Source organism: Triticum urartu, chromosome 5 (assembly GCF_003073215.2).
Source record: "Triticum urartu cultivar G1812 chromosome 5, Tu2.1, whole genome shotgun sequence".
Taxonomy (NCBI): Eukaryota; Viridiplantae; Streptophyta; class Magnoliopsida; order Poales; family Poaceae; genus Triticum; species Triticum urartu.
Window position 1 is genome coordinate 584,965,629 of NC_053026.1, and position 24,914 is coordinate 584,990,542.

The window sequence follows — 24,914 nt, forward strand, 5'->3', positions numbered from 1 at the left end:
TCTCTGAAAGGTTAGCACTAATAATAACATGACATATCCTTTTTTTCATCAAGATAAGCATATTTAAGAGTATCAGGCAATGGTTTAAGATCAAACACGGGATCATCCTTGGGTGGAGGAGGATCCCCTAAGATTTCAACAAGCAAGTTGTGTTTCAGAATAGGTCCCTGTTTAAATAACACTTCATCTATTTCCCTTCTTTCATTCATAAACATATCATTTTCATGGTCTAGCAAATATTGTTCTAAAGGATCACTAGGATCCAGGAGGTACGGCAATAGAAGCAAGACCAGTAATTTCATCTTTACTAGGCAATTCCTCTTCACGGTGTTGTCTATGAAATTTAGAAAAGTTGAAATCATGAGACATATCACCTAAACCAATAGTAACAACATCCTTTTCGCAGTCTATCCTAGCATTAACAGTGTTTAAGAAGTGTCTACAAAATATAATGGGACAAAAGCTATCTTGTGGAGAACCAAGAACAAGAAAATCAACAGGATATTTAGTTTTCCCACACAAGACTTCAACATCTCTAACAATCCCCATTGGTGAAATAGTATCTCTATTGGCAAGTTTAATTGTGACATCAATATCTTCTAACTCAGCAGGTGCAATATCATGCATAATTTCTTTGTATAAGTCAATAGGTATTGCACTAGCACTAGCACCAACCCCCATATCACACAAGCCATGATAACAATGATCTCCTATTTTAACAGAAATAACAGGCATGCCTACCACAAGTCTATGTTTATCTTTAGCACAAGGTTTAGCAATTCTAGCAGTTTCCTCACAGAAATAAATAACATGCCCATCAATATTATCAGCCAAGAGATCCTTAACAATAGCAATATTAGGTTCAACTTTAACTTTCTCAGGAGGTGTATAGGTTCTAATATTGCTTTTACGAACCACAGTTGAAGCTTTAGCATGATCTTTTATCCTAAGAGGAAAAGGTGGTTTCTCAACATAAGCAGTAGGAATAATAGGATCATTATAAGTGATAGTCTTCTCTTCAACTTTAATAGGTGCAGCTACTTTTACTTCTATGGGAGGATGATACTTAAACCACTTCTCCTTAGGGAGATCAACATGAGTAGCAAAAGATTCACAAAAAGAAGCTACTATCTCAAAGTCAAGTCCATATTTAGTGCTAAATTTACGGAAGACATCGGTATCCATAAAAGATTTAACACAATTAAACTTAAGTGTCATACCCAATCTTTAGAGTTGCAAGCATCCGCAACTAAAACAGAAGTATTAAGGTAAACCTAACCATAGCATGAAACATATGGATCCAAATCAGCCCCTTACGAAGAAACGCATAAACTAGGGTTTAAGCTTCTGTCACTCTAGCAACCCATCATCTACTTATTACTTCCTAATGCCTTCCTCTAGGCCCAAATAATGGTGAAGTGTCATGTAGTCGACGTTCACATAACACCACTAGAGGAGAGACAACATACATCTCATCAAAATATCGAACGAATACCAAATTCACATGACTACTAATAGCAAGACTTCTCCCATGTCCTTAGGAACAAACATAACTACTCACAAAGCATATTCATGTTCATAATCAGAGGGGTATTAATATGCATATAGGATCTGAACATATGATCTTCCACCAAATAAACCAACTAGCATCAACTACAAGGAGTAATCAACACTACTAGCAACCCACAGGTACCAATCTAAGATTTTGGGACAAAGATTGGATACAAGAGATGAACTAGGGTTTGAGAGGAGATGGTGCTGGTGAAGATGTTGATGGATATTTGCCCCCTCTCGATAAGAGGAGCGTTGGTGATGACGATGGCGATGATTTCCCCCTCCCGGAGGGAAGTGTCCCTGGCAGAACAGCTCCGCCGGAGCCCTAGATTGGTTCCGCCAAGGTTCCGCCTCATGGCGGCAGAGTCTCATCCCGAAAGCTTGCTTATGATTTTTTCCTCAATGAAAGGCTCCATGTAGCAGAAGATGGGCATCGGAGGGCCACCAGGGGCCCCACGAGGCAGGGGGCGCGCCCAGGGGGGAGGGCGCGCCCCCCACCCTCATGGTTGGTGAGTGCCCCCCCCTATGGTACTTCTTGCGCTCAGTATTTTTTATGTATTCTGAAAATAACTTCCGTGAAGTTTCTGGACTTTTGGAGCTGTGCAGAATAGGTCTCTAATATTTTCTCCTTTTCCAGCCCTGAATCCTAGCTGTCGGCATTCTCCCTCTTTATGTAAACCTTGTAAAATAAGAGAGAATAGGCATAAGTATCGTGACATAATGTGTAATAACAGCCCATAATGCAATAAATATTGATATAAAAGCATGATGCAAAATGGACGTATCAGGAAGCACACGGATCGTTTACCCATGTTCGGGCCGCGAAGATGCGTAATACCCTAGTCCTGCTTTGATGGATGTATTTGAGAGCGTTCTTGTGTTCTTGAGCTACCTACGGGGCACAACTTGCCCAAAAGAGCCGAATCCCCCTCCTGGTCGCCTCGGGCCTCCTTTTATAGAAAAAAGGGGTTGCCATAGTGGCAAACAGGAGGTGGAAAGGTCTACAGTCGACAAGCCTATCCTCTGAGACCGTCAGACAAATGCATTTAATGCGCTGCCGATGTGCTCTCCTTGCTTTATTGGGGACGCCAGGGAAGCACGTCCCAGCTGTCGCCGCCTCGCCTGGCCTCGACATGCGTCTGAGCTGATGAGGCATCGTGGCGTCACGTTGGCTGGCTGCTGGGCTGGCGCGGTGGTGGAGCCTTCATGAAGGGTCGCATGCCGCCACGCAGGTGCTTGCTGAGTCAGTGTAGAGGCCGCCCGTCGTCACGCAGGTGCCTGCCCAGCTGGTTGAGCTAGCAGATGCTTGGGGACGGTGATGGAGTTTTGGCTAGTGCGGGCCTGGCAGTGGCCCTGCTGATGCCCTCGGCAAGGATCTTGCCGGGACCCGGCAAGGGTATTGCCGTGGCGTTGTAGTCGTCCCCGACAAGGGTCTTGCCGGGGGTCTTGTGGATTTCCTCGGCTAGGATCCCGCCGAGGGTCGCCGTCTTCTGGTCCTCATCTGATCACACATGTTTATGATCTTGATGAAGATTTGCATGCCACCACAGAGGCGCCTCCCAAGCCTTGGTTTCAATGTAGTTGGTTGGGTTGGAGCATGTGGGCTCAAGGGTGGCTTACTCCGCTGGCATCGGGCAAGTTGCCCCGGCAAGGCTCTTGTCGGGGCTGCGGAGGCTGCCTCGGCAAGGATCTTGCCAAGGGAGTCCATGTTGGGTTTCGTAGTAATTTCAAAAAAATTCCTACGCACACGCAAGATCATGTGATGCATCGCAACGAGAGGGGAGAGTGTTGTCTACGTACCCACGCAGACCGACTGCGGAAGCGATGACACAACGTAGAGGAAGTAGTCGTACGTCTTCACGATCCAACCGATCAAGCACCGAAACTACGGCACCTCCGAGTTCGTGCACACGTTTAGCTCGATGACGATCCCCGGACTCCGATCGAGCAAAGCGTCAGGGAAGAGTTCCGTCAGCACGACGGCGTGGTGACGTCTTGATGCACTACAGCAGCAGGGCTTCGCCTAAACTCCGCTATAGTATTATCGAGGACTATGGTGGCAGGGGGCACCGCACACGGCTAAGGAATAGATCACGTGGATCAACTTGTGTGTTCTAGGGTGCCTCTGCCTCAGTATATAAAGGACTAGAGGGGGAGGCTGGCCGGCCAAGGTGTGGCGCGCCAGGAGAGTCCTACTCCCTCTGGGAGTAGGATCCCCCCCCCAATCCTAGTTGGAATAGGACTCCTTGAGGGGGGAAAGAGAGAGGGGGGCGGCCACCTCTCCTAGTCCTAATAGGACTAGGGGAAGGGGGAGGCGCGCGGCCACCTTGGGCTGCCCCTTTCTCCTTTCCACTAAAGCCCATCAAGGCCCATATGGTTCCCGGGGGGTTCCGGTAACCTCCCGGTACTCCGGTAAAATCCCGATTTCACCCGGAACACTTCCGATATCCAAACATAGGCTTCCAATATATCAATCTTTATGTCTTTATAATCACCCAGTAACGTTGTGAACGTTTGGTAGCACCCAAAGTGTTCCTCCGGCAAACGGGAGTTGCATAATCACATAGTCATAGGAACATGTATAAGTCATGAAGAAAGCAATAGCAACTCACTAAACGATCGGGTGCTAAGCTAATGGAATGGGTCATGTCAATCAGATCATTCAACTAATGATGTGACCTCGTTAATCAAATAACAACTCATTGTTCATGGTTAGGAAACATAACCATCTTTGATTAACGAGCTAGTCAAGTAGAGGCATACTAGTGACACTTTGTTTGTCTATGTATTCACACATGTATTATGTTTCCGGTTAATACAATTCTAGCATGAATAATAAACATTTATCATGATTATAAGGAAATAATTAATAACTTTATTATTGCCTCTAGGGCATATTTCCTTCAGTCTCCCACTTGCACTAGAGTCAATAATCTAGATTACACTGCAATGATTCTAACACCCATGGAGCCTTGGTGCTGATCATGTTTTGCTCGTGGAAGAGGCTTAGTCAATGGGTCTGCAACATTCAGATCCGTATGTATCTTGCAAATCTCTATGTCTCCCACCTGGACTAGATCCCGGATGGAATTGAAGCGTCACTTGATGTGCTTGGTTCTCTTGTGAAATCTGGATTCCTTTGCCAAGGCAATTGCACCAGTATTGTCACAAAAGATTTTCATTGGACCCGATGCACTAGGTATGACACCTAGATCGGATATGAACTCCTTCATCCAGACTCCTTTGTTTGCTGCTTCCGAAGCAGCTATGTACTCCGCTTCACATGTAGATCCCGCTACGACGCTTTGTTTAGAACTGCACCAACTGACAGCTCCACCGTTTAATGTAAACACGTATCCGGTTTGCGATTTAGAATCGTCCGGATCAGTGTCAAAGCTTGCATCAACGTAACCTTTTACAACGAGCTCTTTGTCACCTCCATATACGAGAAGCATATCCTTAGTCCTTTTTAGGTATTTCAGGATGTTCTTGACCGCTGTCCAGTGATCCACTCCTGGATTACTTTGGTACCTCCCTGCTAGACTTATAGCAAGGCACACATCTGGTCTGGTACACAGCATTGCATACATGATAGATCCTATCGCTGATGCATAGGGAACATCTTTCATATTCTCTCTATCTTCTGCAGTGGTCGGGCATTGAGTTTTACTCAATTTCACACCTTGTAACACAGGCAAGAATCCTTTCTTTGCTTGATCCATTTTGAACTTCTTCAAAATTTTGTCAAGGTATGTTGTTTGTGAAAGTCCAATTAAGCGTCTTGATCTATCTCTATAGATCTTAATGCCTAATATGTAAGCAGCTTCACCGAGGTCTTTCATTGAAAAACTCTTATTCAAGTATCCCTTTATGCTATCCAGAAATTCTATATCATTTCCAATTAACAATATGTCATCCACATATAATATCAGAAATGCTACAGAGCTCCCACTCACTTTCTTGTAAATACAGGCTTCTCCAAAAGTCGGTATAAAACCAAATGCTTTGATCACACTATCAAAACGTTTATTCCAACTCCGAGAGGCTTGCACCAGTCCATAAATGGATCGCTGGAGCTTGCACACTTTGTTAGCTCCCTTTGGATTGACAAAACCTTCTGGTTGCATCATATACAACTCTTCTTCCAGAAATTCATTCAGGAATGCAGTTTTGACATCCATCTGCCAAATTTCATAATCATAAAATGCGGCAATTGCTAACATGATTCGGACAGACTTAAGCATCGCTACGGGTGAGAAGGTCTCATCGTAGTCAATCCCTTGAACTTGCCGAAAACCTTTTGCGACAAGTCGAGCTTTGTAGACAGTAATATTACCGTCAGCGTCAGTCTTCTTCTTGAAGATCCATTTATTCTCAATTGCTTGCCGATCATCGGGCAAGTCAACCAAAGTCCACACTTTGTTCTCATACATGGATCCCATCTCAGATTTCATGGCTTCAAGCCATTTTGCGGAATCTGGGCTCACCATCGCTTCTTCATAGTTCGTAGGTTCATCATGATCTAATAACATGACTTCCAGAACAGGATTACCGTACAACTCTGGTGCGGATCTTACTCTGGTTGATCTACGAGGTTCAGTAGTATCTTGTTCTGAAGTTTTATGATCATCATCATTAGCTTCCTCACTGACTGGTGCAGGTGTCGCAGAAACAGTTTTCTGTGATGTACTACTTTCCAATAAGGGAGTAGGTACAGTTACCTCGTCAAGTTCTACTTTCCTCCCACTCACTTCTTTCGAGAGAAACTCCTTCTCCAGAAAGTTTCCGAATTTAGCAACAAAAGTCTTGCCTTCGGATCTGTGATAGAAGGTGTATCCAATAGTTTCCTTTGGATATCCTATGAAGACACATTTCTCCGATTTGGGTTCGAGCTTATCAGGTTGAAGCTTTTTCACATAAGCATCGCAGCCCCAAACTTTTAGAAACGACAACTTTGGTTTCTTGCCAAACCACAGTTCATAAGGCGTCGTCTCAACGGATTTTGATGGTGCCCTATTTAACGTGAATGCGGCCGTCTCTAGAGCGTATCCCCAAAATGATAGCGGTAAATCAGTAAGAGACATCATAGATCGCACCATATCCAGTAAAGTACGATTACGACGTTCGGACACACCATTACGCTGAGGTGTTCCGGGCGGCGTGAGTTGCGAAACTATTCCACAATTTTTCAAATGTACACCAAACTCGTAACTCAAATATTCTCCTCCACGATCAGATCGTAGAAACTTTATTTTCTTGTTATGATGATTTTCAACTTCACTCTGAAATTCTTTGAACTTTTCAAATGTTTCAGACTTATGTTTCATTAAGTAGATATACCCATATCTGCTTAAATCATCTGTGAAGGTGAGAAAATAACGATATTCGCCACGAGCCTCAATATTCATCGGACCACATACATCTATATGTATGATTTCCAACAAATCTATTGCTCTCTCCATAGTACCGGAGAACGGCGTTTTTGTCATCTTGCCTAAGAGGCACGGTTCGCAAGTACCAAGTGATTCATAATCAAGTGGTTCCAAAAGTCCATCAGAATGGAGTTTCTTCATGCGCTTTACACCGATATGACCTAAACGGCAGTGCCACAAATAAGTCGCACTACATTATCAACTCTGCATCTTTTGGCTTCAACATTATGAATATGTGTGTTACTACTATCGAGATCCAACAAGAATAGACCACTCTTCAAGGGTGCATGACCATAAAAGATATTACTCATATAAATAGAACAACCATTATTCTCTGATTTAAATGAATAACCGTCTCGCATCAAACAAGATCCAGATATAATGTTCATGCTTAACGCTGGCACCAAATAACAATTATTTAGGTCTAATACTAATCCCGAAGGTAGATGTAGAGGTAGTGTGCCGACTGCGATCACATTGACTTTGGAACCGTTTCCCACGCGCATCGTCACCTCGTCCTTAACCAATCTTCGCTTGACCCGTAGTCCCTGTTTCGAGTTGCAAATATTAGCAACAGAACCAGTATCAAATACCCAGGTGCTACTGCGAGTATTAGTAAGGTACACATCAATAACATGTATATCACATATACCTTTGTTCACCTTGCCATCCTTCTTATCCGCCAAATACTTGGGGCAGTTCCGCTTCCAGTGACCAGTCTGCTTGCAATAAAAGCACTCAGTTTCAGGCTTAGGTCCAGGTTTGGGTTTCTTCTCTTGAGCAGCAACTTGCTTGCCGTTCTTTTTGAAGTTCCCCTTCTTCTTCCCTTTGCCCTTTTTCTTGAAACTAGTGGTCTTGTTGACCATCAACACTTGATGCTCCTTCTTGATTTCTACCTCCGCAGCTTTCAGCATCGCAAAGAGCTCGGGAATAGTCTTGTTCATCCCTTGCATATTATAGTTCATCACGAAGCTCTTGTAGCTTGGTGGCAGTGATTGAAGAATTCTGTCAATGACGCTATCATCTGGAAGATTAACTCCCAATTGAATCAAGTGATTATTATACCCAGAGATTTTGAGTATATGCTCACTGACAGAACTGTTCTCCTCCATCTTGCAGCTATAAAACTTATTGGAGACTTCATATCTCTCAATCCGGGCATTTGCTTGAAATATTAACTTCAACTCCTGAAACATCTCATATGCTCCATGACGTTCAAAACGTCGTTGAAGTCCCGATTCTAAGCCGTAAAGCATGGCGCACTGAACTATCGAGTAGTCATCAGCTTTGCTCTGCCAGACGTTCATAACATCTGGCGTTGCTCCTGCAGCAGGCCTGGCACCCAGCGGTGCTTCCAGGACGTAATTCTTCTGTGCAGCAATGAGGATATTCCTCAAGTTACGGACCCAGTCCGTGTAATTGCTACCATCATCTTTCAACTTTGCTTTCTCAGGGAACGCATTAAAATTCAACGGAACAACAGCACGAGCCATCTATCTACAATCAAACATAAACAAGCAAGATACTAATCAGGTACTAAGTTTCATGATAAATTTAAGTTCAGTTAATCAAGTTAATTAAAGAACTCCCACTTAGATAGACATCCCTCTAATCCTCTAAGTGATTACGTGATCCAAATCAACTAAACCATAACCGATAATCACGTGAGATGGAGTAGTTTTCAATGGTGAACATCGTTATGTTGATCATATCTACTATATGATTCACGCTCGACCTTTCGGTCTCCGTGTTCCGAGGCCATATCTGTATATGCTTGGCTCGTCAAGTATAACCTGAGTATTCCGCGTGTGCAACTGTTTTGCACCCGTTGTATTTGAACGTAGAACCTATCACACCCGATCATCACGTGGTGTCTCAGCACGAAGAACTTTCGCAACGGTGCATACTCAGGGAGAACACTTCTTGATAATTTAGTGAGAGATCATCTTATAATGCTACTGTCAATCAAAGCAAGATAAGATGCATAAAAAGGATAAACATCAGATGCAATCAATATAAGTGATATGATATGGCCATCATCATCTTGTGCTTGTGATCTCCATCTCCGAAGCACCGTCGTGATCACCATCGTCACCGGCGTGACACCTTGATCTCCATCGTAGCATCGTTGTCGTCTCGCCAAGCTTATGCTTCCACGACTATCACTACCGCTTAGTAATAAAGTAAAGCATTACATCGCGATTTCATTGCATACAATAAAGCGACAACCATATGGCTCCTGCCAGTTGCCGATAACTCGGTTACAAAACATGATCATCTCATACAATAAAATTCAGCATCATGTCTTGACCATATCACATCACAACATGCCCTGCAAAAACAAGTTAGACGTCCTCTACTTTGTTGTTGCAAGTTTTACGTGGCTGCTACGGGCTTAAGCAAGAACCAATCTCACCTACGCATCAAAACCACAACGATAGTTTGTCAAATAGACTCCATTTTAACCTTCGCAAGGACCGGGCGTAGCCATACTCGGTTCAACTAAAGTTGGAGAGACAGTCGCCCGCAAGCCACCTATGTGCAAAGCACGTCGGGGGAACCGGTCTCGCGTAAGCGTACGCGTAAGGTTGGTCCAGGTCGTCTCGTCCAACAATGCCGCCGAACCAAAGTATGACATGCTGGTAGGCAGTATGACTTATATCGCCCACAACTCACTTGTGTTCTACTCGTGCATATAACATCAACATAAATAACCTAGGCTCGGATGCCACTGTTGGGTTTCGTAGTAATTTGAAAAAAATTCCTACGCACATGCAAGATCATGTGATGCATCGCAACGAGAGGGGAGAGTGTTGTCTACGTACCCACGCAGACCGACTGCGGAAGCGATGACACAACGTAGAGGAAGTAGTCGTACGTCTTCACGATCCAACCGATCAAGCACCGAAACTACGGCACCTCCGAGTTCGTGCACACGTTCAGCTCGATGACGATCCCCGTACTCTGATCCAGCAAAGCGTCGGGGAAGAGTTCCGTCAGCACGACGGCGTGGTGACGATCTTGATGCACTACAGCAGCAGGGCTTCGCCTAAACTCCGCTACAGTATTATCGAGGACTATGGTGGCAGGGGGCACCGCACACGGCTAAGGAATAGATCACGTGGATCAACTTGTGTTTTCTAGGGTGCCTCTGCCTCAGTATATAAAGGACTAGAGGGGGGAGGCTGGCCGGCCAAGGTGTGGCGCGCCAGGAGAGTCCTACTCCCTCTGGGAGTAGGATTCCCCCCCCAATCCTAGTTGGAATAGGACTCCTTGAGGGGGGAAAGAGAGAGAGGGGGGCCGGCCACCTCTCCTAGTCCTAATAGGACTAGGGGAAGGGGGAGGCGCGCGGCCACCTTGGGCTGCCCCTTTCTCCTTTCCACTAAAGCCCATCAAGGCCCATATGGTTCCCGGGGGGTTCCGGTAACCTCCCGGTACTCCGGTAAAATCCCGATTTCACCCGGAACACTTCCGATATCCAAACATAGGCTTCCAATATATCAATCTTTATGTATCGACCATTTCGAGACTCCTCGTCATGTCCGTGATCACATCCGGGACTCCGAACAACCTTCGGTATATCAAAATGCATAAACTCATAATATAATTGTCATCGAAACCTTAAGCGTGCGGACCCTACGGGTTCGAGAACAATGTAGACATGACCGAGACACGTCTCCGGTCAATAACCAATAGCGGGACCTGGATGCCCATATTGGCTCCTACATATTCTACAAAGATCTTTATCGGTCAGACCGCATAACAACATACGTTGTTCCCTTTGTCATCGGTATGTTACTTGCCCGAGATTCGATCGTCGGTATTCCAATACCTAGTTCAATCTCGTTACCGGCAAGTCTCTTTACTCGTTCTGTAATACATCATCCCGCAACTAACTCATCTAGTTGCAATACTTGCAAGGCTTAAGTGATGTGCATTACCGAGAGGGCCCAGAGATACCTCTCTGACAATCGGAGTGACAAATCCTAATCTCGAAATACGCCAACCCAACATCTACCTTTGGAGACACCTGTAATGCTCCTTTATAATCACCCAGTAACATTGTGACGTTTGGTAGCACCCAAAGTGTTCCTCCGGCAAACGGGAGTTGCATAATCACATAGTCATAGGAACATGTATAAGTCATGAAGAAAGCAATAGCAACTCACTAAACGATCGGGTGCTAAGCTAATGGAATGGGTCATATCAATCAGATCATTCAACTAATGATGTGACCTCGTTAATCAAATAACAACTCATTGTTCATGGTTAGGAAACATAACCATCTTTGATTAACGAGCTAGTCAAGTAGAGGCATACTAGTGACACTTTGTTTGTCTATGTATTCACACATGTATTATGTTTCCGGTTAATACAATTCTAGCATGAATAATAAACATTTATCATGATTATAAGGAAATAATTAATAACTTTATTATTGCCTCTAGGGCATATTTCCTTCAGTCCACCTCGCCCTCTTGCTCTCCTGTGCTTCTGGTCTTGGCGTTGCCTTGGTTGCCTCGTGTTTTGGCTTCTTTCTGGCTTCCCTCCTCTACCCTACTAAGTGTGGCCGTGGCGCGCGGCTCTGACTGCCCGTGCACAAGTAAAGGGGTCAAAAGAAGAGCCCCTACTTTTGTACACCGACACGCCGCTGACCGCTCCGTCGTGCTCGTGAGCTGGAACCTTCCCGTCAGCTTGTCCCCGTGCAGCGGGGAAACAACAGCGGGGCGCGACCGTGTGGGATGACCTGAGTCTGGGGCGCGCGACATGGCTGGTGCTCGAGGGACTTGGCCTGTCCGGCGCGGGGGGGCTCTCGCCGCTCAGCTCCTCCAGCCGTGTCGCCCCCATCTGCTTTGCCGCGCAGACGTGCAGGTTGCCCCTCCGTTTCTGTGGTGAGATGCTCGCGAAGGAGCTCACCGACGACAAGAAGACGGCTGCCAACTGCCGCTTGTGCATCACCGACTAGTCACGGTATGGAGGAGACGTGCCTGTCTTCTGGTGGTGGTCCTCCCGCTCCACCTTGGGCGCAAGGTGGCGCCGTCTCCGCCTACACCCGAACACACATCTGAAAGGATTGGGACAGAGGATAGATATAACAGGTGGGCCAACCTAGTCAGTGAAAGTAATGGTAGATCCTGGTCAGGATCATTTATTTCCTGATACGCCAAACGGATCCAGGGTCTAGATTGACGGGGATCTACGAGTAGAGGGTATCGATTTTAGGGATTTAGACGTGAGGGTTTATTTACGCGATAATACTACAGGCACGGAGTAAAACAATGGGCTATTACGGACCTCTCCCGCGTCCCCTCCACTAATTGGCCCCCTGATTTTCACGGATGGGCCCGCCTCATTAAACCAATTCTCAGCCAATCGATGATAATCACCCCGTAACCAGTCCATGAGTCTAGCATCTCTCAAATTTACGTCGCACTCTACAATCCAATAATGCTAAACATACAAAGAGTTACACGCAATAACTTCCCCCCCCCCCCCCAATCCCCCATGATTTTCAGAGGGGATGGGCCGCCTCCCCACCTATTGACTAATCAAATTAACCCTCTTTGTAAAACCTTGTAAATTGTTTGTACGTGTAGCATTACTCCTCTACAATCTTAGGAGTTTAAAATAGACTTCACACTTGTACATACGTAGTACGTGTACTACGCGGGTGGCCAGCCATTCCATTCAAGTCGATCGCACGCACGTACAGCTCTGGCTATCTCGGGCGCGTGCATGCCCACGCCTTTACTGCCCTGCCGGCCCGCGGTCGCTCACCCGATCAGCACGCCCACACGCGCGCGTCAATGCGCGGCCGCGACGCTGCCGGCGCCCTGCGCGGAGCCCACGCCCACGCACGCACCCACCGCGCGCCACCGGTCGGCCTCGCGACGCACGTACGGCGCCACGTCCACGCGTGCGTGCCTCGCGGCCACGGGCACGGGCGCACGTCGCCGCGCGCCACCAGCGCCGCCGCCGTCCGGACCCCCGAGTTATCTCCCGGTCTGTGCCAGCGCCGCGTGCCGGGCCTCGCTCGCCCTAGCTCCTGGCGTGGAGCGCGCGCGCGCACATGGCCGATGGGCTCCGCCTCCGTCGTCGCCGCGCCACCAGCGCCGCCGCCGTCCGGCCCCCCGCAATTATCTCCCGGTCGCCCGCGCCAGCGCCAGCGCCGCGTGCCCTAGCCCCTGGCGTGGAGCGCGCGCGCATGTGCGTGTGCTCCCGTGTCGGCCACGAACCCCCTTGGCACAGATCAGCGGCGAGCGAGCACGTAATTACATACAGTAGCAGTACACGCCTGGGCACAGTTATCGCTCGGTCGATCGTCTGCCGGCGCGGCGCGGCGTCCGTGCTCGATCGGCTGCGCTGTCGCGCTCTAGCGCCTGGCGTGGAGCGCGCGCGTGCTCGTCTAGGCCAGGCCATAAACCCTCTTGCCAAAGCTTGGCGACAAGGCGGGCGGTAAGAACCTGCACGTACGTGGCTGGGTGTGAGTGAGCGAGCGAGCGCGTGATGGAGATGGAGCCACGGGGGTAGGTTTGTCCTCAGTTTCTTCATGGTTTGTAGGCTTTCAACTTTTCTGGTCAGGGAATTAAGCACCTATATATCCAGGCAAATGGTCCGGTTTATGCCGTGACTGCTTAGCCGGGACAGGACATGCGATAACAGGCCGCGACAACAGAATTTGACTCCTCTTTTGACAGTTAGTACTAACACCTACTCCTAACCGCCTACCAGTGCTCTGCTCTACTCTGTAAGAGATTATGCTGGAGTATATAGCTACTGAATGCATAAGTAATTGACCGTTCTCTAAAATACTTCCTCTATACACAAATATAAGACGTTTTAGATCGCTTGCAGAGGGAGTAGGCCAAAGTGAAAGATACAGAGGCATTAACAGTCTTCTCCGTTTATCATGTTATTACACAGAAAAAAAACACTTCAGTAACCCCATAAGGTTGTGCGGTGCAAGAAAATCTTCACAATGCGGGGCCTCTCAAGTTTCTCACCATGGCAGCCTTAATGACAATCATTTGCACACAACTCTTCGTCAAACAACTGATCAAAAAGCCGACTACACGTGGACTGCAGACCTCAAAGTCCTGCTGAACAAAGGGAAGAAAGATATTGTATCATTGGGAAGTGCATCTTCATCTTCCTCATGGGCACTTGGATTTGACTCGTTTGAACATCTCTTTCAAGTCCGTCGAGCAAAAGTACTTCCTCCGGAATTTGTGAACAATGGTAATATTGACCCTCCCGGTCTTTCTTGACGGTTATTATGCTGCCGTTGATGAGATTACTTTTGCTCCCTGCGGATTCTTTCAGTCTCGCCAGAGAGGAAGGTATGCTTCCTGATGTGTTGTTATGTGCCACATTCAAGTAGAGGAGTCTGGACAGATTTGTGGACTGCCTGGGAAGGTGATCAAAACTGGTTTGATCGCGGAACCGACATCTAGGCTTGGCATTTTCTCATCCATCCATGTGGAGTATGTTGCGAGAAAGGTCTAGAAAACTTAAACGATGCGACATTTCGGAGGACATTTGTGAATTTTCCTGATGACTTGTTATTCTTCGATACTAGAATCGACAAGAAACAACCAAAATGAACATAATATGTGATGGGGACCCTATGTGATATGGATAGCCATGTACCATCCTCTGGGCATCTTGGAAAATCTCCTGTCAGCTGATTCTTGGACAGGTCCAATTCCAACAAACCATTCAAAACATAGGCATGAAAAAAAAAATCCATGTTCCCCACCAAAAAGAAAAACAGAACAAAAAAAATAAAGAGAAACAACAAGTTCACTGTAGTCTGTAGATGTGGGAAAGTCGGTGAATGATTGTTCCTTCATTTGTTTTAAGTAAAAAAGGGACATGAAAAAACCAGATTCAGACAAGCAAAACTAACAGAAATCACGCATAAAGCACTTCAAATTCACGTACTTCTTCGTACACAGAACCACTGTCTAAAAGCATCAACTGTTGCGGCAGTTCCTCATTCCAGCAAAACACGACATATAAAACCCGACATAGTTCTTATGACATAAAATTTAGACCAAGTTACATGAAACTCTCCTCCTTCCAGCTACAGAACTCGAGCTTTTAACAATTATACATACAGCAAAGCAGTGCTCTGCTCTGCGTGACAATAGCTAGTGAATGCAGCCATGGAATGCTTAAGTAATTGACCGTAAAATAAACCATATTAAAGATACAGACGCATCAAACATGTACTACTCCCTCATTTAGCATCCCGGTGGCCTGGTGGGTGAACCTAACCATCTGACCTTGGCTCAGTTCACATTCTGGTGGTTAGTCGATGGTCAATATCTTAGAGCATCCGCATCTGGACCTTTCATACCCGTCTCAAATATTCGGACAGGTTGCCTGATCACTGACCGGTAGAAAAAATACGACCCAACCGGACCTCTCAAGCCGTGGTCAAACGCCTAGGCTGACCAGCACCTCTCATTATCCAGCCCAAATACATGGCGGATATGGGAAGGCCCGGGCGCGTCCGCCTGATAGGCCCGGTCCACCACCGACGCTATAGCTACCCACAAAAGCCCCAATCCGTGCGCCTCGCTGCGAACCCTAGCTCACTCTCTCTCGCTCCGTCCTCTCCTCTCCCTCTCCAATTCCGATCCCATCCACTATGATGTCCAGCTCCGACGGCGACTCCGGCTCCGAGCTCAACTATGAGGAGGAGATGGCCCTCCGCATTGCGCTGGAGCGGTCCAAGGTGGAGACCGGCGCCAGCTCGGCGGCGCAGCGCGGATGCCGAAGCTGGACCCTCCCGGCCCGCGCGCAGCGACACCAGGAGAACGCAGTCCGCACCGCCCCAGCGCCATCTCCATTCCTCGCCGGCTGCTCCTCCTCACGGGCAGCGGTCAGAGCTAGTGCCCGCGACGCCGACCCGCACGCGCACTCCGAAATCTGAGGCGCGTGCCACGAGAGGCAGCGTGCACGAGAGAGGGACGCGGCGGAGCAGTCCGCACGCCGCCGACCCGCACGCGCACTCCGGAATCGAAGGCACACGCCGCGAGAGGCAGCGTGCACGAGAAAGGGACGCAGCGGAGCAGTCCATGCGCCGCCGCCGCGGGATGGAGGACCCTGACAAGGTCAGGCGGCTCCTCGCATGAGTCTACCGCCGTTCCCTAACGGTTGCGAAGACGGACGCTCGCCGTCTCCGATGAAAGAACGTCAAGGCGCTCCGGCTTGCTATTGAGCAGTCGGAACGCGAGGCGAAGAAGGCAGCGGCGGAGGCGGCTCGGGTCGCCAAGCTGAAGCGGGAGCAGGACCGGGCGGTCCGTCGGATGAAGGGGCTCATCATCCTCTCCGACTCCGACAACGACGACGGTGACAGTTGCACCTCCTCGTCGGACGACCAAGACTCTCCTTCAGACGCGGACGCCTACAGTTGTGCCGGTGAAAGAACTTGTCCGGTGACTAACTAAGATGATCATTTGGATGTGGTTTGTTAGGGCCTGTTCTCCACTTCTCTAAAACTTCTCTGATTCAGCTTCTGAACTTGGCTTCTCACTTCACCTGGCGCTTGGAATTCGTTCGGCAGCAAAAGAGCTTCTCGAGCGCTCGCAAGTCGCTCCAGCAGGGTTTCAGCCCAGCTAGTGGGCCTGCAGGCCTGCTCATCCCAGCTCAGGCTGGCTGGGAACAGCCCATTGCGGGGCAAAGTGCAGCCCACAGGCGTACATGGAGATAGAGAAAGGATGGCTGGGCTGATTTCTATCCTTTTTTTTTCGAGGTGCAATTTCCTGCGATTTTGTGGCTGTACAGAGAGCTATCCAGAGAGCTTTTTTTATAACTGTAGTGTTCAAAATATAGCACAAATGTATTTCTATCCTTATCCATTTTTAGAGGAGCAATTTCCTGAGACTTTGTGGCTGTACAGATAGTGTACAGAGAGATATCCAGAGAGCTATTTTAGGAACTGTAGTGTTCAAAGTACAACACATAAGTATTTTTCATAATATCACAAATATTCCCAGTTAAGACAAGTTATAATAAAGATGAATGACTCGTTTTGTCATGTGTCATACAACAAAAGCTTCAAGAACATACTGTGTCAATTTGCATATAAAGTTTGCAAATCAAAATGGTCACACATCTAAAGACATGAACATGCATGATTACTTCACCAACTTAGAGCAATGGCGGTAGCTAGTTCGTGTCTAAACAAATCCATGTTAGGACCACTTTCCGCCGGTGTTGAAACATCCGATGCATTTGGAGGAATGACATACTTCTTGTATCTCTCCGGAATAGTTGGAACATAATCCGGATCCCTCTCACACCGAAGAAAATGAAGATCCTCTTTGTCATGGAGACGAACGTAGTTGTGTAGTGTCATGGTAGCCGCAATAATCATTTTTTGTGTGCTAATCGAGTAGTTTGGCATCTTGAGCAAGATTTGCCATTTCATCTTCCACACACCAAAGGTTCTCTCTATGCTATTGCGCTTGGAGGAGTGGATCCGGTTGAACTTCTCTACAGGAGTAGTTGGAGGTGCACCTCTCTGGAAGTCGGGGACGTGATAGCGTTCTCCTTTGTACGGTGTTAGATAGCCATCTCGATTAGGATAACCGGCATCTACAAGGTAATACTTGCCTACACAAAGCAACAACAAACATGATTGTGAGTTCGAGGATATGTTACATAAGTTGCAATAACAAGAAATACTAACCCTTCGGAGGATGTGGGAATGTGTCCTTGTCATTTTCAATTGCATGGAATAGCACACTTGTATCATGCATAGAACCCGGTTGTCCAATTGAAGCGTAGGTGAAATGCATATCAAAGTCACATACTGCCATCACATTTTGTGTTGTTGCACCGGTTCTTCCTATGTACCTTATTTTTGAAGGTCCTTCCGGAATAGAAGCCCTAATATGTGTCCCATCTATTGCACCAATGCAATCTTTGAGATGAGGGTAAGCCCTTTTGTCACGCTTAATCCTATCATGGACGATGTGAAAATTTGGGTCTTGAGGCCTAATGTAGTGAGATGACATCTTGACCACACATTGTAGAACCTCATGGAACTTACGGTGCACTGTATCTGCTCCATGTTTGAAACGGTTTTGGATTCTCCTATTTGATTCACCCCCCCCCCCCAATGTCCACAAGAACATAGCAAGAGACTCATAAGTCGTAACAAAGCATGTTTCTTTGAGGCCATACTCCGCCACCAACTTGTCATGAAGATCAAAGAACACATTTGCATTCATTCTCAACATTGTATACGTCTCCCCGGGTGTACCAATAGTCTCCCGCAACCATTCAAATCCACTCAACCTAGATGTCCTAGGATCGGCCTTCATGACCCAACTTTTACAATACCTCCCAACTATGGATGACACACCTGAATAAAGCATGATCATATCATGTTGATATTGAAGAACCATAGCTTTCTTTCTTTCATAATTAGTGTCATCATCACTTAATTTCACTATCCGATGACATCTGCAAATAAACAACCGTCAACATATGAAACACAAGTCAGCACCAATTGGATCAAGAATATGAACATAAAAGATGGTTCCACAATGCATTCATAAAAAGCAAATAGTAGGTTCAACAACATGGACATAAAAGATGGTTCCACAAAATGCATTCATAAATAGCTCACAATAGGTTCAACAACATAAATGATGAAATGGTACCAAGCACTAGTTTCAAGTTCAACATAAAAGATAACCGGCCATCACACATAGATGGAATGGTAGACATGTAAACTAGTTCCCATACTTCAAGTCATACTTCCTGCGCAACCAACTCTTCCGGGACTCAAGAGGAATGTAAAGAAACATCTCCCTTTGAGCCCTCTTCACAAACAACTCGCTAGCCATGAAGAACTCATCGGTACCGACTGTTGCACCACAAGCAATGACTTCATCCATGACCGAGTTCACACAGTTTGCCTCATCTTGCTTCATGAAAGACTGAAATGAAGAGTGAGAAGCCTCGGCAATGTCACCAATTCTTGTAACTTGGTCACACATCACTTGTGCGGTCTTTGGTTTCTTGTTCTTCTCCGGAATGATGATCCCAAGCCTCACTTTAGATGAAGTAGGTGTTGCTTGAGATGCTTCTTCTCCGGTATCATCCAAATCAAGATCTTCGATGTCATCAATATGGATGGCGGCTTTCACCGCCGCACTAGAGTGGGGAGGTATGCCAGAAGAGGGATTCCAATGGTCAGTACCATCACTTGTGATATCTCCAAATATAACCCGCAAGTTTTCTGCATTAGCAAGTCCTTTCTTCTTGAACTTGCCACAACCTCTAATGTTCTGTAATAAAACAAAGAAAACACATTATTAGTAAATAAAATGGTACAGAGGAATTAAGATATGCGATACATCAGCAAGAGAACTCACAATTTTAGCCTTTTTCCACCACTCGTCATCTTGTGACACGGTGTTGTTCACATAGTCCCATCCGGCTCCGGTCTCCCGGAACTTGAGTTTCTTGAATAGGCTGAAATCACCTTTAAGCTTGTCCCATTTGTTTTTCAATTGCGTATATGTGTAGTCCAGCCCAGTTCTCATCTTAAATTGCTTTCCACACTCATCAAACGCATTTGGTGTCAGATAATTGCCTGGCCTATTTCCGGCTTTCACTTGCTCAGCAAACAACTCGGAGATAATCCGAGTGTTTTCAACACTCTATTCAGCAGCCATTCAGCAGCTCACTTCACATATAAAGGAGTAAACTTATTAAAAAAATGCACATTCAGCAGCAACTTACTACACACATGGCAGAATTGTTGCACACATATAGCACTACAGAGCCACCAAAATTTTTGCACACATATATGTTGCTTTCACACATATAGCACATTCAGTAGGAATAAAAATTGCACAATTATCAGCAACCTAGTGCACACACACGCTGCTTTCACACATATAGCACTACACAGCCAACAAAACATTTACATATTATGCAGCCATAGCACCCAATTTGCATCAACAATACAACCTATAGGACCCAATAATGCTATACTACCATGCAAAACACAGGGAAGAAGGCAAGGGAGCACACGTTGAGGTTTGGGGGAGGGGGCTCGGTCGCCGGGATGCTGCTCCTGCTCGGGAGAGCGTCTCGGCCGTCAATGGCGTGGGGGTGCGCTGCTCCTTCCCATGGGGTCGCTGCTCCTCCCTTACGGCGGGAACGGTGGCGGCGAGTAAGGGAATCGGAGGGACAAGGCCTGGGAAGGCTGGATCTGTACGCAGAAGAGTAGTTCCGGCCGGCGACGGGGGAGGGGGGGGGCGGCGGCGGTGGTGAGGGTTTCGTGAGGAACAGAACAAGAGAGAGAGAGGAAGAGATATGGTGCGCTGTGGGATGGGTACACCTGTTCGAGCGAGGAAGAGAAGGCTGAAACGTTTTCCTTGGCGGTGGCATTCTCCTCATAAATAAGTGGAACTTCTGTTTCGGGAAAACGTGGAGCTGGGAAAAGCTCGCTCCACCAAATTGCACTACGGCCCAGTAACGCTTCGAGAATCTAGCTTCTCTCCGGAAAACCGTTCGGGCCGGATTCACTCCGAGAATTTCAGAAGCCTGAAGCTGGATAGATTCAGAACGGGTCCTTAATATCCTTTGTAGCCGATCTTGTGTTCGTTTGCAACTGATTTTTTTGTCCATTGTTTGATCACGTAGAGTAGATCAACGTTGCATATGTAATATGGATATAAGACGCCGGATATAAAATACGTACGCAGATGCAAAATACAAATATGAGGCATGCTCTCAGTCAGTGTCTACAGATATGCCCTGGCGTGTCCATGGGCGTTTGAGGTGCCGGGTTTCCTCATCGTGGATGTACTTACATGCCCTTAGTCCTAACCAGGGTGACATGCTAGAAAGACGTGGCGAAGAAATTGATCGCAAGTGGAGACTAGTACTACTGGTCTAAGAAAGCGTGGCAGAGAAACAAACAGCATCCACACACACGCACACTTGTGCCGATCGCGAGGCACAACCATGTCAATTCCTGCGCCGTACGGACGACACACCACAAAAATTCTCCATGTACCACTACGATGGTGATGTATGTAGTCGCAGTGTGCGTGTCGTGCATCGGCCGCGACTAATTCCATGGGCATGAAGCCCACGCACACGTACATACGTGAGTGGTCCTTCCGCCAGGCACGCACGGAACAAGTCCCGCGCGTACATACATACATACTTTTTTCATTTTAAATCACTCGTCGTGGTTTTAGTACAAATACAGTTACATATGTACTGCGCAGGTAGCCAGACATTCACGTCGATCCTATACAAGCAAGCGGTCAAAGGGGGCTAGGGATGATTTGGCGTACACCAGTCCCGTACGTACATACTACGTGCGCTGATACAGTTACATACGTACTCCCTTCGTTTCTAAATATTTGTCTTTTTAAAGATGTTAAATAGACTACCACATACGGATGTATATAGACATATTTTAAAGTGTAGATTCACTCAGTTTGCTTTGTATGTAGTCATTTGTTAAAATTTCTAAAAATACAAATATTTAGAAACGGAGCGAGTACATAGTACGCAGGTGGACATGCATTCACGTCGATCGCACGGGCGTACAGCTCTGGCTAGTTGGGGCGTGTGCATGCATGCCCACGTACGTCGTCTTTACTGGCCTTGCCGGGCCGCGGTCGCTCGCCGAATCAACACGCCCACACGTACGCGCGCGTCAATGCGCGGCCGCGACGTTGCCGGCACCCACCGCGCACCATCAGCCTCGCGGGCGCACGTACGGCGCCCGCGTGCGTGCGTGCGTGCCTCGCGGCCACGGGCACGGGCGCACGTCGACGTCGCCGGGCGCCACCAGCGAGTTATCTCCCGGTCTGTGCCAGCGCCGCGTGCCGGGCCTCGCTCGCCCTAGCTCCTGGCGTGGAGCGCGCGCGCACATGGCCGATGGGCTCCGCCTCCGTCGTCGTCGCGCCACCAGCACCAGCGCCGCCGCCGTCCGCCCCCCTGCAATTATCTCCCGGTCGTCCGCGCCAGCGCCAGCGCCGCGTGCCCTAGCCCCTGGCGTGGAGCGCGCGCGCATGTGCGTGTGCTCCCGTGTCGGCCACGAACCCCCTTGCCCTTGGCGCAGCTCGGCGACGAGCGAGCGCATGATTACATTAGTAACAGTGCACGCCTGGGCACCGTTAACGCTCGGTCGATCGTCTGCCGGCGCTGTGTCCGTAATCGGCTGCGGTGTTGCGCTCTAGCTCATGGCGTGGAGCGCGCGCGTGCGCGTCTACGCTAGGCCATAACCCCTCTTGCCAAAGCTCGGCGACAAGCCGGTAAGAACCTGCACGTACGTGGCTTGGTGTGAGTGGGCGAGCGAGCGCATGGTGGAGATGGAACCACGGTGGTAGGTTTATCCTCAGTTTCTCCTTGGTTTGCAGGCTTTCAACTTTTCTTGTCATGGAATTAATTAAACACCACGGCTATATATCCAGGCAAATCGTCCGGTTTATGCTGACTGATGAACCGGGACAGGACCGGCGACAACAGAATTTGAGTCATTTTTAACAGTTGGTACTACCTCTCCATTTTTTTAGTTTGCCTATATGATTTGGTCAAAGTCAAACTTTGTTAACTTTAACTAAGTTTATAAAAAAAATAGCAAAATTCACAATATGAAACCAATATTGTTAGATGCATCAAGAAATTAATTTTGATACTATATAGCTTTAGTATTGTATAGATGTTGATATTTGTTTCTAAAATGTTGATCAAACTTTGCAAAGTTTGACTTTGACAAATCTTATATGCAGACTAAAAAGAAACGATTATTTTTAGAAACAATATATTTTTTATTAAATTTCAGAAATATTACGCTGTAATTATATATTTTTTAAATAATACTCAGTCGGCCTACTGCTAGCCGATTGGATCCAGACATCCTACTGGTGGCCGATTGGCCCCCGGTCGGCCCACTGCAGACCTCTAAGCTATCCTGAACAAAAGGACGCACAACACTGTCCAACAGGCCCATCATACCCCTTGCTTATCCCAAGGAAGAAAGATATCGTATCATTGGGAGATACATCTTCGTCTTCCTCATGGGCACTTGGATTTGATCCGTTTGAACAGCTCTTTCAAGTTCATCGAGCAAAAGTACTTCCTTCGGAATATGTCAATCAACACAATTCGATTTGTGAACAATGGCACTATTGACGCTCCTGGTCTTTCGTGATGGTTATTATGCTGTCCTCGCTGAAATTACTTTTGCTCCCTGTGGATTCCACTGTCATAGCTTTCAGTCTCGCCAGAGAGGTAGATATGCTTCCTGATGTGATGTTATGTGCCACACCCAAGTAATGGAGTCTGGACAGACTTGTGGACTGCTTGGGAAGGTGATCAAAACATTTCTGATCGCAGAACCGACGTCTAGGCTTTGCATTTTCTCACCCATCCATGTAGAGCATGTTGCGAGAAAGGTCAAGAAAACTTGAAGACGAGACATTTTGGAGGAAAACTTGGTATTTACATGACGACTTGTTATTCTTCTATACTAGAATCGACAAGAAACAACCAAACCGAACACAATATGTGATGGGGACCCTCTGTGATATGGATAGCCATGTACTATCCTGTGGGCATCTTGGAAAAATCTCATGTCAACTGATTGTTGGACAGATCCAATTCCGACAATCCATTCAAAACATGAGTATGAAAGAAAAAAAAATCCCATGTTCCCCTCCCAAAAAAAAACCAGGACAGAAGAAACATAGAGAAACAACAAGTTCACTGTAGTCTGTAGATGTGCGAAAAGTTGGTGAATGATTGTTCCTTCATTTGTTTTAGGCAAAAAAGGGACATGAAAAAACAGATTCAGACATGCAAAACTAACAGAAATCACCCATAAAGTACTTGAAACTCCCTTACTTCTTCATACACGGAACTACAGATCCAATTCGAACAAACCATTCAAAACATGGGCAGGAAAAAACAGGACACAAAAAAAACAGGACATGAAAAAACAGACTCGGACAGGCAAAACTAACAGAAATCACACATAAAGCACTTAAAATTCGCTTACTTCTTCATACACGGAACCACTGTTGAAAAGCACCAGAGTGCTGTGCCACCAAAACACCGCACAAAACTAGACATAGTTCCTAAGACATACTCCCTCCGTCCCATAATATGAAATGTTATTACATCCTTCCAGATACAGAACTTGCACTTTTAACAATTATACAGCTAGCGGTGCTCCGCTCTGCAAGCTAGAATAGACAGTGAATGCAGTCACGGAATGCTTAAGTAATTGACGTAAAATAAACCACATTAAAGATACAAACTCATTAAACATGTTATCTCTGTATCCTATTATTGCACATAACATAACATTTACGAAACCATATACGTGCACACAAGACCATATAATCCAATGGTTGTGCAGTGCAAGAAAACTTTCAGAATGCCTCGTCTCTGAAGTTCCTTGCCATGGCGGCCTTAATAACGACCAAGTTCTGTTGAACACAAGGATGCAAAACACGTCCACAGGCCCACCACATACCCCCACGCTTATGCCAAGGAGCAAAGACGTTGCATCAGGGGATGATGCATCTTCATGTTCTTCATGGGCACTTCGATTTGAGGGTCGTTGAGGGAGTGTCTGTAGCTGCCTCCCCGAGGGGATTCTTCCCGATAGACTATTTGTAGGAACAAACTGTTGTAGGCGTTCCATCTAGCTAGCTGGTTGCCGGAGAGATTCAAGTCCACCGAGGAAAGATAGGCGCGCGCCACCAGCGGCGCCGCGATTCCGGCGTCGTCGCGTGCCACCAGCGCCGCCGCCGTCGGGGCCCTCGCTCGGTCTTCTCGTCTGCGCCAGCGCCGCGTAGCTGGCCACGCTGGCATGGCAGCGCGCGCTCTGGCTTCTGGCGTGGAGCGCGCACGCGGTGCGAAGACATG

At 47.2% G+C, this 24,914-nt stretch overlaps 1 protein-coding gene across 1 annotated transcript; it reads right to left on the bottom strand.

The window, feature by feature from the left end:
* Positions 1-18,527: 18,527 nt before the first annotated feature.
* On the bottom strand, positions 18,528-20,339 carry LOC125510966. Its single transcript, XM_048676251.1, has 3 exons — positions 20,049-20,339; positions 19,385-19,698; positions 18,528-19,297 (listed from the first exon to the last, which is right to left on the bottom strand). Exons 2-3 carry the CDS (start codon positions 19,553-19,555, stop codon positions 18,740-18,742), a joined length of 729 nt encoding a protein of 242 aa, XP_048532208.1. The 5' UTR covers positions 19,556-19,698; positions 20,049-20,339; the 3' UTR covers positions 18,528-18,739.
* Between the last annotated feature and the right edge of the window lie 4,575 nt (positions 20,340-24,914).

Bases quoted from the DNA above. Each gene is read 5' to 3' on its own strand.
- LOC125510966 (XM_048676251.1), bottom strand. From the start codon at position 19,555: ATGAGAACTGGGCTGGACTACACATATACGCAATTGAAAAACAAATGG. The intron at 19,298-19,384 runs GTGAGTTCTCTT...GTTTTATTACAG, and splicing joins GGTGGAAAAAGGCTAAAATT to AACATTAGAGGTTGTGGCAA.